This window comes from Mesoplodon densirostris, chromosome 11 (assembly GCF_025265405.1).
Source record: "Mesoplodon densirostris isolate mMesDen1 chromosome 11, mMesDen1 primary haplotype, whole genome shotgun sequence".
NCBI lineage: Eukaryota > Metazoa > Chordata > Mammalia > Artiodactyla > Ziphiidae > Mesoplodon > Mesoplodon densirostris.
In genome coordinates, this window is record NC_082671.1 from 47,187,063 (window position 1) to 47,201,063 (window position 14,001).

General features: G+C 47.5%; 2 protein-coding genes across 10 annotated transcripts in view; one reads left to right on the top strand and one right to left on the bottom strand.

The window, feature by feature from the left end:
* ZNF740 (zinc finger protein 740) lies at positions 1-9,317 on the bottom strand. 7 transcript variants are annotated; one of them, XR_009533753.1, is made up of 8 exons: positions 9,183-9,317; positions 8,035-8,351; positions 5,898-6,047; positions 5,446-5,535; positions 4,723-4,846; positions 4,297-4,415; positions 2,541-3,302; positions 1-2,265 (listed from the first exon to the last, which is right to left on the bottom strand). XR_009533753.1 is itself a non-coding variant. In XM_060111886.1 (8 exons), the coding sequence occupies exons 2-7, from the start codon at positions 8,041-8,043 to the stop codon at positions 2,580-2,582; spliced, it is 513 nt and encodes a 170-aa protein (XP_059967869.1). In that variant the 5' UTR covers positions 8,044-8,351; positions 9,183-9,317; the 3' UTR covers positions 1-2,265; positions 2,541-2,579. The 7 variants fall into 7 exon arrangements, 6 of the variants coding, with proteins under 6 accessions (XP_059967869.1, XP_059967868.1, XP_059967867.1 ...); XM_060111886.1 differs by having other exon boundaries at positions 2,541-2,600; XM_060111885.1 differs by having other exon boundaries at positions 1-2,600.
* Positions 8,888-14,001, top strand: part of CSAD (cysteine sulfinic acid decarboxylase) — a 26,375-nt gene continuing 21,261 nt past the window's right edge. For 2 of the 3 annotated variants that reach the window (XM_060111877.1, XM_060111879.1), the window contains exon 1: positions 8,888-9,288. The gene's annotated coding sequence lies outside the window, so the exon portion shown is untranslated. The remainder of the gene's footprint in view (positions 9,289-14,001) is intronic. The other variant, XM_060111878.1, reaches the window with a different exon arrangement.

The following is a 14,001-nucleotide window of genomic DNA, read 5'->3' on the forward strand; positions in this document are numbered from 1 at the left end:
TTCTTTTTATTTAAATATCCTAAATATATCACGAAGGAACATACACTGCACTTTAATGGTAAAAAGATACAAGTTTATAACATTTTATAAAAACTACCATTTAAAAGTGATCTTGTTCATTTGATTTTCCCCTCCCCCAATAGCAAAATAAGTATATTAAAAAAAAAAAAAAAAAAGACGATGGAGAGGAAAGGTAGGGTAGGAGGGATTAAGATAAAAGCCCCAGGGCCATGTAGAGGCAAAGAACATCTGGGGAGAGGGTTAAAGTTGTGGCGGACTCCACACCTCATTTAACCCTCCAATGTCAAGCCATGGGGGCACAATCAGTAGCTAAGTGATGACAAGAGGCTATTGGGGGGGGTGGACGGAAAAGACTTGGGGTGCTGGGAAGGGCAGGGCTGGTGGGACCTGGTACAGAAGCCCACCTAGGAACTGGCTGGCGCTACTCTTTCCCAGGTCCCTGAACCCCATGTCCTGGTATCTGAGAGCCGGCCCTACCTCCCTCTCCCTTCACTCCAGACACACCTGAGGCGGCTTTCCAGTGCTAGACCCCACCCAGCAGTGGGGTGGAACATTGGGCCCAGGAGCCTTTGCAGCGGTCTTGGTCTGTGATTTCCCTGGGGTGTAAGTGGGACTCCTGGGCTCCCTGGGCGCTAAATCACTCCTTTGGCCTCTCAGCTCCTCTCTCCTCACACATCCATGGCCCCAGAACATCAGCACCTGGACAACTGAGCTAACCACCTGCTCCTGTGTTTCCCCTCACCCAGTCCTCGGCAGGGGTGGTTCTGGTATGGCTCTTTGCACATTCGCTTAGAAGTTCCCTCTCTCCCGCCCACCCAGGCAGGAAGCCAAGGTCTGCAAAGGGCCAGGGCACATCTGGACCTAAACACACATTCGCACACTCAGGGGCACAGATCACTCGTGTGATTCTCTCCACACATACCCCAACTCACCCCAACCATAAACAGATTAGCCGCAGGTGACAGGAAGCAAAGCCTCCCACTTTCAAAAGCGCGTTTGGAAGGACAGAATTTTCTAAATGTATCCTAGACAAATCCCAGCCCCCAGCAGAGCCCTCTAACAGGGAGGGGGCTGGCTCACATGCAGAAAGATGCCCTACTTGCAGGGACCAAGGGCAGGTCCAAGGACTCGCGGTCTAGTTTCTGGACCACATTAAATGGGAGTGCCAGCACAGAACCAGAAGAGCACAGGTAGCAAACACATTCCCCAGCGTCTCCCCCACAGGATCTCAGATGCTGTCAGGCAAGATCTAAAGGGTGCCACCCCTTTCTTTTTCCCTGAAATCCTCACACCTCAGAGGTATGGAGACCCCCACCCCGCCATTTCCTCCTGAATAGGTAACAGCCAGGAGTCTGCTGCTGCTACTGCCTACATTTTTCTGGGAAATGAAATCACTTCCTGGAGATTGCCATCTCAGATCCCCACTGACAGCTTGGTCAGGTTCACCAAGTCAAGTCTCCATGATTCTTCCGTAATTACTCACCCCTCCTCCCCACAGGTCAGGGCAGGCCACAACCTGGGAGTCAACCAAACCCAGAACCTCCTATAAGGATCCTTTCCTTAGCAAGAAAAGGGTTTTTATTTCACTTTAGAAAATTCATATTCACAAGCCCTGGTTTGAGTTAGAAACATCCTAACCACCAGTCTGTTGAATCAATCTTAAAAAACCCCTCCAAAACAAAGCCCTCCAGTCCCCTAAGTTGAGTTCTTCAGCTTCTCTTGGGACCTCAAGCACCCTTCAGATTTGTTGGGGTGGGGGAGGTGGTCAGGAGAGGCTGTTTTATGCTCATCCTCCCCTGAGCTGAGGGCTAGAGAAGGGTTTGGCTCAATAATATGCCATCTCCAAGCATACAAAAACACTCACTCACATACCACACACACACACACACACACACACACCCCGATCACTTTTTGGGGGCTGGACAGGGTGTGGGGTCGGAGCAGAGAGGAGCAAAGAGTACAGTTAAGTGTAAAACCTATGTTAGGTTTCCTCCTCAGTTTTTTCTCTGCAGCATCCCCACCCACCGCAGTTCTTGGTTGGGTAGGGACAGCCATCAAGAAGGAAGCCAAGACCTTGTTCTTTGCGACTGAAGGCCAGACCCCTATCTCCTCTACCTGAATACAGTGATGGGACTTGGGCAGGGAGAAGAGCTCACACTGCTCAACAGTCATGTCAGGGGACACCAAATTCCTTTCGTTTCTTCAACAGCTGTTACCCAACTTGGGGCTAGTCTTGGGTTGCTCCTAAGAGGGCACAAGGAGAGAGAACCCACTTTGACATCCATGACTTCCTGCTCAACATCGGTCTGGCTTAGGAGTCAATATCAGCGAGGTAGCCAAAAACTATCTCCAAGACCAACTGCCCAAAGAGAGAAAGGAAAGGGGCTTCAAGGGCCACTCTCACCCAAGTTTCCTCCAGAAGGCACTTGAGCTGACCCCATTAGGTACCAGTGTGGCATGGGCCATTACAACAGCCATGGCCACAACTCTTGCTCTTCCCCGAAGGAAATGAGAGGTACCTGTCCACTCTTCTTGGATCCAGCCCTTGTCTGCTCCTGTCACTGTTCTTCCTTTTGTCCCTACAGTGTATAAGGAGACCAAAGTAAGCTCAGCTGCCATCCCTGATCCTATTCTCCTTCAAACAGGAGATGAGGTACAGGGCTGTGGAACATTGAGGATCAACTGCGACTACAAACTCAATTTTGGGGGAGGGCTGGACCAGCCACAGTCCCTACTTTGACCAGGACTCTATACCTCCATATTACCTGTTTCCACAGTGCACCTGCTGAAATTGTTTTTGGATAAACAAAAACAAGAACAGAACAAACAAATCCCTCTCCCCGATCTTTTCCACTTCAGCTGCCAGCTGGAGTCCAAGGTTGTGGGAGCCACACTTCAGTCTTGGTCCTGTACCTTTAGTCCCCACCTATGACCTCAGACAAGGGTCCAGGGACTAGCTTCCCTACCCAGGAATGCTGAAGGAACTTCCCCGAGATACTCATAGTCTCAGATTATTTACAGAGCTGAAGCTCTGGGGCCCGCTGTCCCCGATGCACTCTTCTGGTCTCCTGGGTCCACTCCGCCAGGAGGGGGACAGGTACAGACGGGGTGGTGGTGGGACCATCAGACCAGAGGGGTGCGCTCTTCGGTAGAATCTTCTGATCACTCCCACCACCCGGGGCCCCTTGCGCCTATAGAGAAAACTGCCCGTCGGAAGTCTTGGACTGGCACCCTTGGCACATCCGTTTGTGTCTGAGTAATCGATCTGTCCGAGAAAAACACTGAGAAGAAAGGGAGGGTTAAGTGCCTGAGAGGAGAAACTCAGTTAATATTGGCTAGAGCTGCCTTCCCCACACGGGAGAGGCACACATCCCATTCTACACCCCCTTGGCACATACACAGATGGCATGAGTGCACAGTAGTTAAGAACACAAGCTCTGAAGTCTCAATTCTGGCCTAGTGCTTAGTAGCCGTGTGACCTTGGGCAAGTTATCTAACAGCCCTGAATCTGTACACTCATCTGTAAAATGGGGCTAAAGGTACCTACTCACAGAGTGGCTGCTTCATTTATCACATATTTATTGAGTATCTATCTCAAGGCAGGTACAGTTCTTGGGGCTGAGGACAGAGTGGAGAACCAGAGGGACAAGGTCTCTGCCTCCTGGAGCTTTCATTCTAGTGTTCTGCAGATTCAACCTAAGAGCACGGAGCAAAGCCTGAGACACAGCAAAGCATCCAGGAAGTGTTAGTTGTTATCGTTTCTCATCTCTTGTTCTTGTCTTATTTTGGTCCTGGCTCTTACATTCTCTACAGATCAGATATTGACCTCCCAGGGCAGAGATTTTATCTCTTCCTCCAAAGTGCACCTGCTCTGAAGTTCGATTCAGTTTGTCTCTTGTCCCGGCTCTGCTGTGTCCTTGGGAAACTCAACCTCTCTAAATCTCAATTTCCCTATGGGTGAGATCAGGACAACACAGCTTCCTCACGGAGTTAATGTGAAGGTTATACAAAGTAATGTCAAATATGCTCTCACAGTGCCTAGCACAGAGTAAGTACACGAAAAACGCTATTATTATTATTATTAAAATTATTCTAATGGCCCCTACCCATGATCAGCTGCATAAGGCCAGAGAGATATACATCACCCTGAGGTACTAACTCTATCATGGCCAGGAATGCTAGGTGGCCCCTCGTCAGGCAGGGAATACTGGCAAGCCCTGGTTCTTAGGGAAGAAAGTTCGTGTGTGGGCGTGAATGGATGACACGTGAGCTTACCTGATGACACCGTTCACACTGGTAAGGCTTTTCCCCACTGTGGACACGCTTGTGACGCTCCAGGTGGTACTTCTGGATGAAGCGCATATCACATATGTCACACTCAAATGGCTTCTCACCTGGCCCAGGTGGAGAGAGAAGCGAACATCAGGAGGTATACATGGCAGGGACCTCATTCCAGGTATTCTCCCAGAAATCTTTAACTTTTAGTAATGTGCAGACACCTAATGGGGAAGGGTCCCCAAAGCTGCTGGTCTCAGTGACACGAGATACATACAATCTCTCTGCCTCATTCACTTACCTTCTTTCTCTATTAGTAAGTATTTCTAATACTTACTCCTCAAAATAAACCCAACAAGAGCTACACACAAATATCATACAAACTAGAGACTATTCTCCCCCTTTGAATGTGAGCAAGAGACTTACCAGTATGAATAAGGATGTGCCTCTTGAGGTGGTAACTGCTCCTAAAGGCTCCAAAGCAGTGTTCACAAACAAAATTTTTGGGAATCTTTACTTGAAAAGAACCATTTTGTTCCACTACCACCACCTGGGGGCAAGAGTCAGGTATGTCATGAGGCTATCCCTCTGCCCCCTTCTTGCCCCCATGCTGCTCTGGGTCCATGTCCAACTGCTGGACACAGTAACCTCTCTGATGCTGTCATCTCCCATATTCCTTAGAGTTAAAAGACCTTCTAAGGAGGGAGGTAGGGTGGGCAAGCTATCTGCCTTGTCAAACCCAACACTCTGAATTGACCCGAGGGGGAGTCGGCCTGCCCCTTTGCCACAGAATTTCATGCTCCCCTGACCCTCCTTCCCTTACCAAGGATGTTTCAGAGAGGGCAGAGATCAATTACCAAAGTGGTCTCTGGATGGAATCAGGGTGACACACTCACTGGCTATGAGGGAGCAAAACATCTAGGGAGAGCTCCGGGTTGAGCCAGAGAGGGAAGAAAGAGGAGGACTGCCCTATTCCCAAACCGGACCAGTTTGGGGGTTACCCCATTACCTGCCTTTTTCTTTTCTTTTTTTTTTTTTTTGGCCGTGCTGCATGGCTTGTGGGATCTTAGTCTCTGACCAGGGACTGCCCTCGGCAGTGAAAGCGCCCAGTCCTAACCACTGGACCGCTGGGAATTCCCCATTACCTGCCTTTTTAACAGTCTTTTTTGAATGAGAGGCCTCAGCCAAGCTGTCATCGTCTTTGCGGCTCCGGGACTTATCGCTGTCTTTTCGGTGGCTCTTTGAATACAAATCAAATCTAAATTCATAGTCCATCTCAGAACACAAGACAGGAGGCCAAAAAGGTGCTTTGAGACAACTTATAAATGAGAGTAAATCACCTGCCCCAGAGGTTTAGAGAAAGTACGCATTCGTTTCCTCTCCAAGTACCCTGCTTTTAAGGAGCTGCTGTACAGAAAAGACCTTCCCTTTCTGTACCCTTTTCTGTATCCTCTAAAATACCCACATTCATTCATTCCCCAGCTGGATCCCCTTTCCCACTTCCCTAAATAGAAGCACTATGGAATCAAAGCTGGGCATCTTCTGGCAGAGAGCTCGGGCCACCCGACCCCCAGGTGCCGCAATGGACTCAAGTGCTGTACCTGACTCGAGCACCTCAGCATATCAGGGCTACCTGCCCGCTCTCCATTCTCGGCCTGCTTGCTGGCAATCTGGCTCAGCATCATCTTCTTGCTGGCTGCAGTGGGAACCAAACTCACACCTGCTAGGCCTTCACAAGCCAGGAGACTTGCCTAAGTTGAAAGGAGACGAGGTGTCAGGTCACCTGGCAGGGCACGGCAAAAACAGACTGCCAACTTCTATAGAACTACCTTTCACACCCAGCTACTAACATGCTGCTTCTCTCTAGGGAGCGTTCCTCCTCACCACAAAACCCTGCTTCCTTCAAGTGTCCTCCCTAACTCATCTCACCAGGAACTACTCATTTTGTCATCTGTCGGCATTTAGATACAGACCAAGTGAATAATCAATGTCATTGACACTTCTGTCACTGACACTTCTGTCATTAGCACTGTGCTGGGTAAAGCATGTGTCTATGTATTACTCTGAAGCATTTCTAAGTTTTGTGTGTGGGCATGAGGGTCTCTCCTGTTGACCCACTGACATGGGAGATTTCTAGGGGAACCTCCTTCTTCCTCTTTTTTTTTTTTTTCCTTCTTCCTCTCTTGATGACACTCAGCTTCACAGAGCCGACTTATGATTGGCAGACCTCACTGGTGCCAAACATACATTCTATCGGGTCCTACAAACATGTTTATCAGTAAAGTTAGATTAATTTCTCCCTGTAGATTTTAAATTCCCTAGATGTTGCCAATTACAACAGATATAAAAATTAAAACACTTGGAAGGATTTTGGAGTTGAGTATACAATTTCTCTCCCCCACCCCGGCCCACCATTTATATGTGTGCATATCCGTATTTTTTCACATTCCCTGCTATACATGCAGTTTAAAAATGACTTAAGCAAGAGTGAACACGATGCTGTGAAGTGGGCTGCAAACAAAGGAAGAAGAAACTGAAGGGCCCCTACTCTGCATGGAAAGGAGGAAGCTATGCATGCAGCTGGAAGAAAGCCAATTATACTGTAATCAGGCTGCCATCCTGGTGAGACTGGTAGGGTAGGGTCCCTGGAAGGAAGCTGGGAGCAGCTCTGGGGTTGCCTGCATATAGCTTTTCTACCCAGATAACTACAATAACCTATCAAATCATCCTGTCTCTCCAACCCATCCTGAATCCCTGCAATGACAATTACCTTCCAAACACACTGATGTGACGTCACTCTGCTGCTTAACATTCTTCAGAGAGTTCCCATTCCTTACAGAATAAAGACTAATTCCTCAGCAAGGCATAAAAGGCCCTTCAGTCACACTCTGCTTGTTTCTCCAGGAAACAACTCCCTTACCCTAACGTTCCCATCTATCACTATCTACCATATTCCTCTAACCATGCCTCACTTAAATCCTTTCCTCCTTAACTAGCAAACTACCTACAGTACTCCTAACATCATCACATCCTTCCATGTCTCTAAGCCTCTGCCCATGCAGTTCTCCTTGTCTGAATGCCCTGTTCTGCTTGTTTATCTAGCAAAATCCTATGCATCCTTCCAGCTTCAACTTTTTGCATCCAAGCAGCAGGATCATTCCTTCTTCTTCAGTGTACATACCTCTATTGTTGCACATTCCTTCAATCAACAGATTCACTATGTCTCTACTACTAGCCAGCCACTAGGTGTTGTGAATATAAAGATAAACAATAGAGTGTCTCTTCATCTCCCCCCGCCCCAACACAACTAGCCTGGAAGCTTGCTGGGGACAGGGACAATTTTATTCATCTTTGTATTCCCAGCACAATGCCTTGCATGTAACAGGAGCTCACTAAATTCCTGTTGAAAAAAACAAATGAAGCATTCACCAGACTGTTCACTCCCTCATGCCCTTCAGCAGTTAATGTACCAAGTGTAAACTGAGTACATGTTGCTTTGCAAATGTCCCATCAGGGCCTGTGATGCAGTATAGCCTACCTCCTTCATTTGACTGGAAGCTCCCTGAAGGCAGGGGCTGTGGCCTGTCTCCTTTCCTTCCTCTAGATCTCCCCCTGGTGCTTAATACAGAGCTTCGCTCACTGGGTTGGTCAATAGGTTGACTAAGGCAGCATTCAAGAGTGAAATTGCAAACACGCTTCCCAGTGATCTTGAAGGAGGAGGACTGGAGAGCTTTTTACCTGAGCCATGCTGATTTCTCACTTAATGCAACCCAAAAGTTCAGGAGTTTCTCGATCCACCTCTCCTTAAGACACTGTTGTTTGAAGAACTGTCACCAAATCACTGTAACAACTCCTTCGTGTCCCTTCAGTCCTGCTGCCATACTGAACTGTCTTTGTCTTCAAACAGAACTTAGTGTCCTCCAAAAGGAAGATAGATGTTCCAAGAATCCCTGGTCTCTGCCTGGCTCCTGCCTACTGTCTGAAGAAAAAGAGTCTTCCAGTCTTGGTTATCCAGCTGAATTCTCTAGATGAAGTTCACGATCTGTTTCAGAAACCTGAAACCAGAAAGGGAGAGGAGGCTGTTAGGTGCAACATCCTCAGACCATACAACCTGCAGTGAGGTGAACTCTTTTTTTGCCAGGCGCTCTCTGTGCAACTCCAAAAGAAGACATCAGTCAAGCAGAGTTTTCTTTCTAGGTCATGAGTTGAAACTGGTCTCCGGGCAGCCAACAGGAGCAAAAGTAACTGGGGCCTCTGGTGGAGGAACTGCAGCAGGCCAACTGCTTGGATTTGCCATCTTAGAACTGGAAGAAGGGGGCGGAGGTCCTCTGGGGCTTTTGTGTCCAGTGGGCCGGCCCGCGAAGCTCGCACTCTATTAAGGCGACCAGAAGTGGGGTAGAGAAAAGCTCAGGGGCTATGGCTGGGCGCTTGGGCAGCAGGCAGAAACCGAACCGGCAGTACGCTCCCGGGCCGGCCCACACGTGCGCATTCTCCGAGTCAGCCCGAAGGTACGTAAACTCGCTGCGGAGGTGGAAGGCAGGGAGGCGAAGCCCAGCTCTGTGCATTCCCTCCCATCTTCCCTCCCTCGCGCCAGCCAGCCAGCCAGCCGCTGCGCCCGCCGCACGCACCCGGAGAGAGCCGAGGAGCGCGCAAGGTGCGTGCTCGCGCCCGCGTCCCTTCCGAGCAAGCCCCCTCAGCCCAGCCGGTGACGCGGCCGGACGGTGATGTGCGCGCGGCCCCTACCCCTCCCCGGGAGCGCCCTCCCTTCGCCACGCGCCCCTCCTCCCCTCCCCTCCCCCTTCCCGCGCGGCGCCCCACGGCCTGCGAACTGCTGAAGCGCTGCCGTCTGCCCAGACGACGCTGCGCTCCCTGGGGCGTGCTCCTACCTGCCAGGCGCGGCCTCCTGCTGTCTCCCCCGCCGCGCGGCCCCTCCTCCAGGCCGCAGCACGCCGTGCCAACCCCGTGGCCACCGCTGCCCCCGCCGGAACCGAGGCAAGTTTACAAACACCAACCCGGGACCCGTTTCCCCGGAAGCACTTCCCCTTCCCCCCTCGTCCTCTCCCCCCTGAGCAGCATTATCCACTTCCGGGCTCGCGACCCTGGAAGGGCGGGGTCAGACAGAAAGCGGGTGAGGCTGAGGGCTCACCGAGGGAGTGCAGCTGGCGAGTGGGCGATGCCGGCGCGCGGAAGGACGGGAAGAGGGAGGATTGGAGGTACGGCGCTTGCGCCGTTGTGGGGGCGCGCCCCGGCGGCCATCTTGATTCAGGGAAGGAACGAGTACCCTGAAATGTTGGTACGCTGAGTGTTCGTTGAGCGGTTTTGCTAGGTGAGCTGGTTAGGACTCCTTGAAGAAGCGCTATCACTCTCCCTTCCTCCCAGATGTTCTCCCTGTCGCTTTTGAGCCTGGAGCCCCAAATAAAGCCAGAATACTTCGTACCAGGCTTTTTCATGTAATTCGGTCGAGGTCATCTTTCCCCGACCTTTCCATCAGGCCCAGATCTGCAGATTCTGAGGGCCGCCGCGTCAGCTGGGAGGGGAGTTAACTTTTTTTGCACGCTCCTGCCAAGTACACTCGACTCCAATCTGAGAACGGATGCCCTGGCATAGTCTGCGCACCCCGAAGTCTCTGATTTCCTTATATCGCTTCCGCCTTTATTCCAGACCGTCCACAATCTAACATTGGCCTCCTCGCCTGGAAAAAGCCATAGGACTCCCCTCAGTAGGAGAATGTAATCTCTTTGGAGACTTAGCGATGCAGGGTGGCCCGTGGGACCGGCTACATTAGGAAAACTTGAGCCTTTCTTTAAATTCTATTCCCAACTTCAGGGAGGGGTTCTGCTAAAGATGGGCTATGCATTTAGTGCACTTGATGGAAGGAAATGTCGATTCTATTTAGGTGTGTCAGATTGTGAGTTTAGGAGAATTAACGGAGATGCCAAAAGAAAAAAAAATACTTATGAAAGAAGACAAGAATTGCCAGCCACTTTTTGTACGCAGATTTCATTTCCCTGAGCGCTCCACTTTTTGAGTAATTGACAGCAAATCCTTGTGCTCTTAAGATCATCATAGAACAGATAAAATGGAGCGCGATCATCAGAAATAAATCTTTAATTAAAAAAATTAGCTCATGCTTATTTTAATAAGTCCACACGGCACAAAAGAATTAAAAGGCATGGGCTTCCCTGGTGGTGCAGTGGTTGAGAGTCCGCCTGCCGATGCAGGGGACGCGGGTTCGTGCCCCGGTCCAGGAAGATCCTACATGCCTCGGAGCGGCTGGTCCCGTGAGCCATAGCCGCTGAGGCTGCGCATCTGGAGCCTGTGCTCCACAACGGGAGAGGCCACAACAGTGAGAGGCCCGCGTACTGCAAAAAAAAAAAAAAAAAAAAAAGAATTAAAAGGCAAAAAATATTTTGCCATTTACTATTCCATGCTCCTGAAGGTAGTCACCTTTACAAGTTTGGTGTATATACATCCAGGCTTTTTTCTATGTTCATAAATTTGTTATTTCATCCAAAACATATTTTTGAGCACCTACAATGGACCACACAAATGTATTTTAGACATTTTCTAAGTCATTTCACATTTTAAAAATTGTTGCATAGTATTCCAACTATTTTAATTTGTCTAGACCCATCCTGATGAACGATTTAGGTTACTTATAGCTTTTTTGTCTTATAAACCATGCTGTAATGAGCATCCTTATATAGTTATCTTTTTGTTTTTCTAGATAGATTCATAGGTAGGATATGTGCATTTTAAATTTTAATAGATTCTGTGAAATTGAATTTCAGAAGTTTGTAACAATTTACACAGTCAGAGCCATGTGTGAATGTCCCCATTTCCTACAACCTTGGCAATACTGGATGCTATGAGTTTTTGTACAGTTGCCAACTTGATAGGTGAAAAATAGTAATTTAATTATTTTAAGTTGCATGTCGTTAATAGTGAAGTTGAGCATCTCGTTGCTTTTTGACCATTTTAATTGTTTTCGTAAATGCCTGTTCGCATCTTTTGCCTGTTAAGGAAAAAAAGATCATTTGTCTATTTCGTATTGATTGGTAGTAATCTCTATGTTATATTAACTTTTCATTTGTCATATGCTTTTAAAGTATTTTCTCTTAGTTTTTCATTTATCTTTGAACTTTTTTTAGAGTGAAAGTTATGCTTTATGGGAAAATACTTGAAACATTCCTGTGAAAATAGGAACAAGACAAGAATGTTTACAATCAAAACTAATATTCTATTAAAGCTACTGGCCACTCAAAAGTCATTATTATTTTCGTATTTTTATACTCATTATTTTCACATGATATATCCATCCACAAAGAGAATCAATTGACAAGATACTAAAACCAGTGAGTTCAGCAGCATCGCCAGATATACGATTAACAAACAAAACTTATATAAATAAGATATGAGAACAATAATCAACCATAAAAATGTCATAGAAAGGTCTCATTCACAATAAAAATGTTGCATTATAGATATAGATTTAACAGGAAATTGCAAATTATGCATTAAGAATATCAGATTATTTTAGTGGAAGAAAAAAAGGGCTGATTATTATTTTTGGCTGCACCACGTGGCTTGGGGATCTTAGTTCCCTGACCAGGGATGGAACCTGGGCCAAGGCAGTGAAAGCACTGAGTCCTAACCACTGGACTGCCAGAGAATTCCCAAAAGGCTTGATTAGATGGAGAGTTTTACCATGTCCGTGAATAGGAAGACTTAACATTGCAGAGACACAGTTTTTAATTTAGGTTAAATTCTTATTAAAACAGGACTTTGCATGGAACTTAAGCTTTTAAATCTGCACGGAAAGGAAAAATTGCAAGGAAAGCAAAAACCGTTTTTGGAAAGCAATGAGTAGGTAAAATAATGGTGGGGGAGGGGAAATAAAGCCATAAATCATCTTTAACCACTTTATTAAAAAAATTATTTATGTAGCTGCATCGGGTCATAGTTGTGGCACGTGGGATCTTCGTTGCTGTGTGCGGGATCTTTAGTTGCGGCATGTGAGATCTAGTTCCTCGACCAGGGATTGAACCCCAGCCCCCTGCATTGGGAGCGCAGAGTCTTAGCCACAGGAGCACCAGGGAAGTCCCTAACCACTTTAATGGTGTCTTTCTTTACGCAGAATTTTAAAAGTTTTATGTAGTCAGATCTGCCTGCGGCTTTTGGGTTTTTGTGATATGCTACCTCAAGATTATAGAAATATTTCCCTGTACTTCCTTCTGGTATTTTTATGGTTGTATGTTTTCAGTTTTATGTCTTTATCTCAGCTGCAGTTTATTTTTTTTAATTTTTAATTTTTATTTATTTTTTAATTAATTAATTTCTGGCTGCGTTGGGTCTTCGTTGCTGCGCACGGGCTTTCTCTAGTTGTGGTCAGTGGGGGCTGTTCTTTGTTGTGGTGCGCAGGCTTCTCATTGCGGTGGCTTCTCTTGTTGTGGAGCACGGGCTCTAAGAGTGCGGGCTTCAGTAGTTGTGGCTCGTGGGCTGTAGAGCGCAGGCTCAGTAGTTGTGGTGCACGGGCTTAATTGCACCGCAGCATGTGGGATCTTCCCGGACCAGGGCTCGAACCCGTGTCCCCTGCATTGGCAGGCGGATTCTTAACCACCACGCCACCAGGGAAGTCCCTGCAGTTTATTTGTGCGTGTGGTAAGTGGTGAGAAATGCCAGACTTAAAAGGGACCAATAATGTAATGGGAGAGGTACTAGCCTAGATGCCAGAAAATCAGCGATCTAGGCTTCCTCCCATGTCACCTTTGTAAGTTTGGACAAATTAATCTCACTTTTTTTGGCTCAAGAGCCCTTGACTTGAAAATGAGGGTGAATAAATACTTTTCCAGGCTAAATTCTAGCACTACTGTGAGGCTCAAATGAGATCATAGGTGAGAAGGCTTTACGAAGAAAAAAAAAACCCTTTGCAGATCTAATAAGTTATCTTTAATACTGATTTTTGGTTTATGCATATCAATGTAAGTGTAGTGCAGCATCATTTTTCAGTACCTGGAAATAGTTTATTCAAGTTTGTGCAAGACCTTGGGGGAAGGTAGAGCAGAGTGTCAAAGATGAAAACTAACATTTTTCTGAATGCCTATTTCGTATTTGGTGCTTTACTTAAAGAAGGATAAGACTTAGACCTCTCTTCCCAGGAGTTTACAGTCTAAAAGAGGGGAAAACACTGTACACATAAGAATTGGAGCCACTATTAACGTGGGTGTTGAGTGGGGTTTGTTAATAGGTAGACAGCTAGGAGGTCAGTGTTTTCACTTTCTAACAATAAGCCTGGCTGAAAGTGCTTTAAGAAGCAACTGCCCTAATCCCTTTGCCCTCAGGCAGGCCTCCTTCTGGGCGACCTTCCCCACCTTCTTTGGTACACTCTCTCCTCAGGCCCACCCCATCACTTTTTCAGGTAGTATTGTAATGATTACCGATTAGTCTTTTCCTGTACCAGATCTCTATTGCCTTAAGGAGAGCCGGAATGTTTTCTCTTTGAAGGCTGCCCTGGGCCAATTGAGCAGAGTTAACCAGCCTTCCCTTTCTTTAGTGAGCGAGCATGCCTTTATTTTATGTGCTGGCCTCCCTCTTGGCCTGTTAGCTGGAACAAACAAGGCAGACACAGCACCTGGGGCAGTGCCAGGCATTAGATAGTCAGTGTTTGTTGAACTACCTGAACTCGTTCCTCTCTCTGAGAGCCAG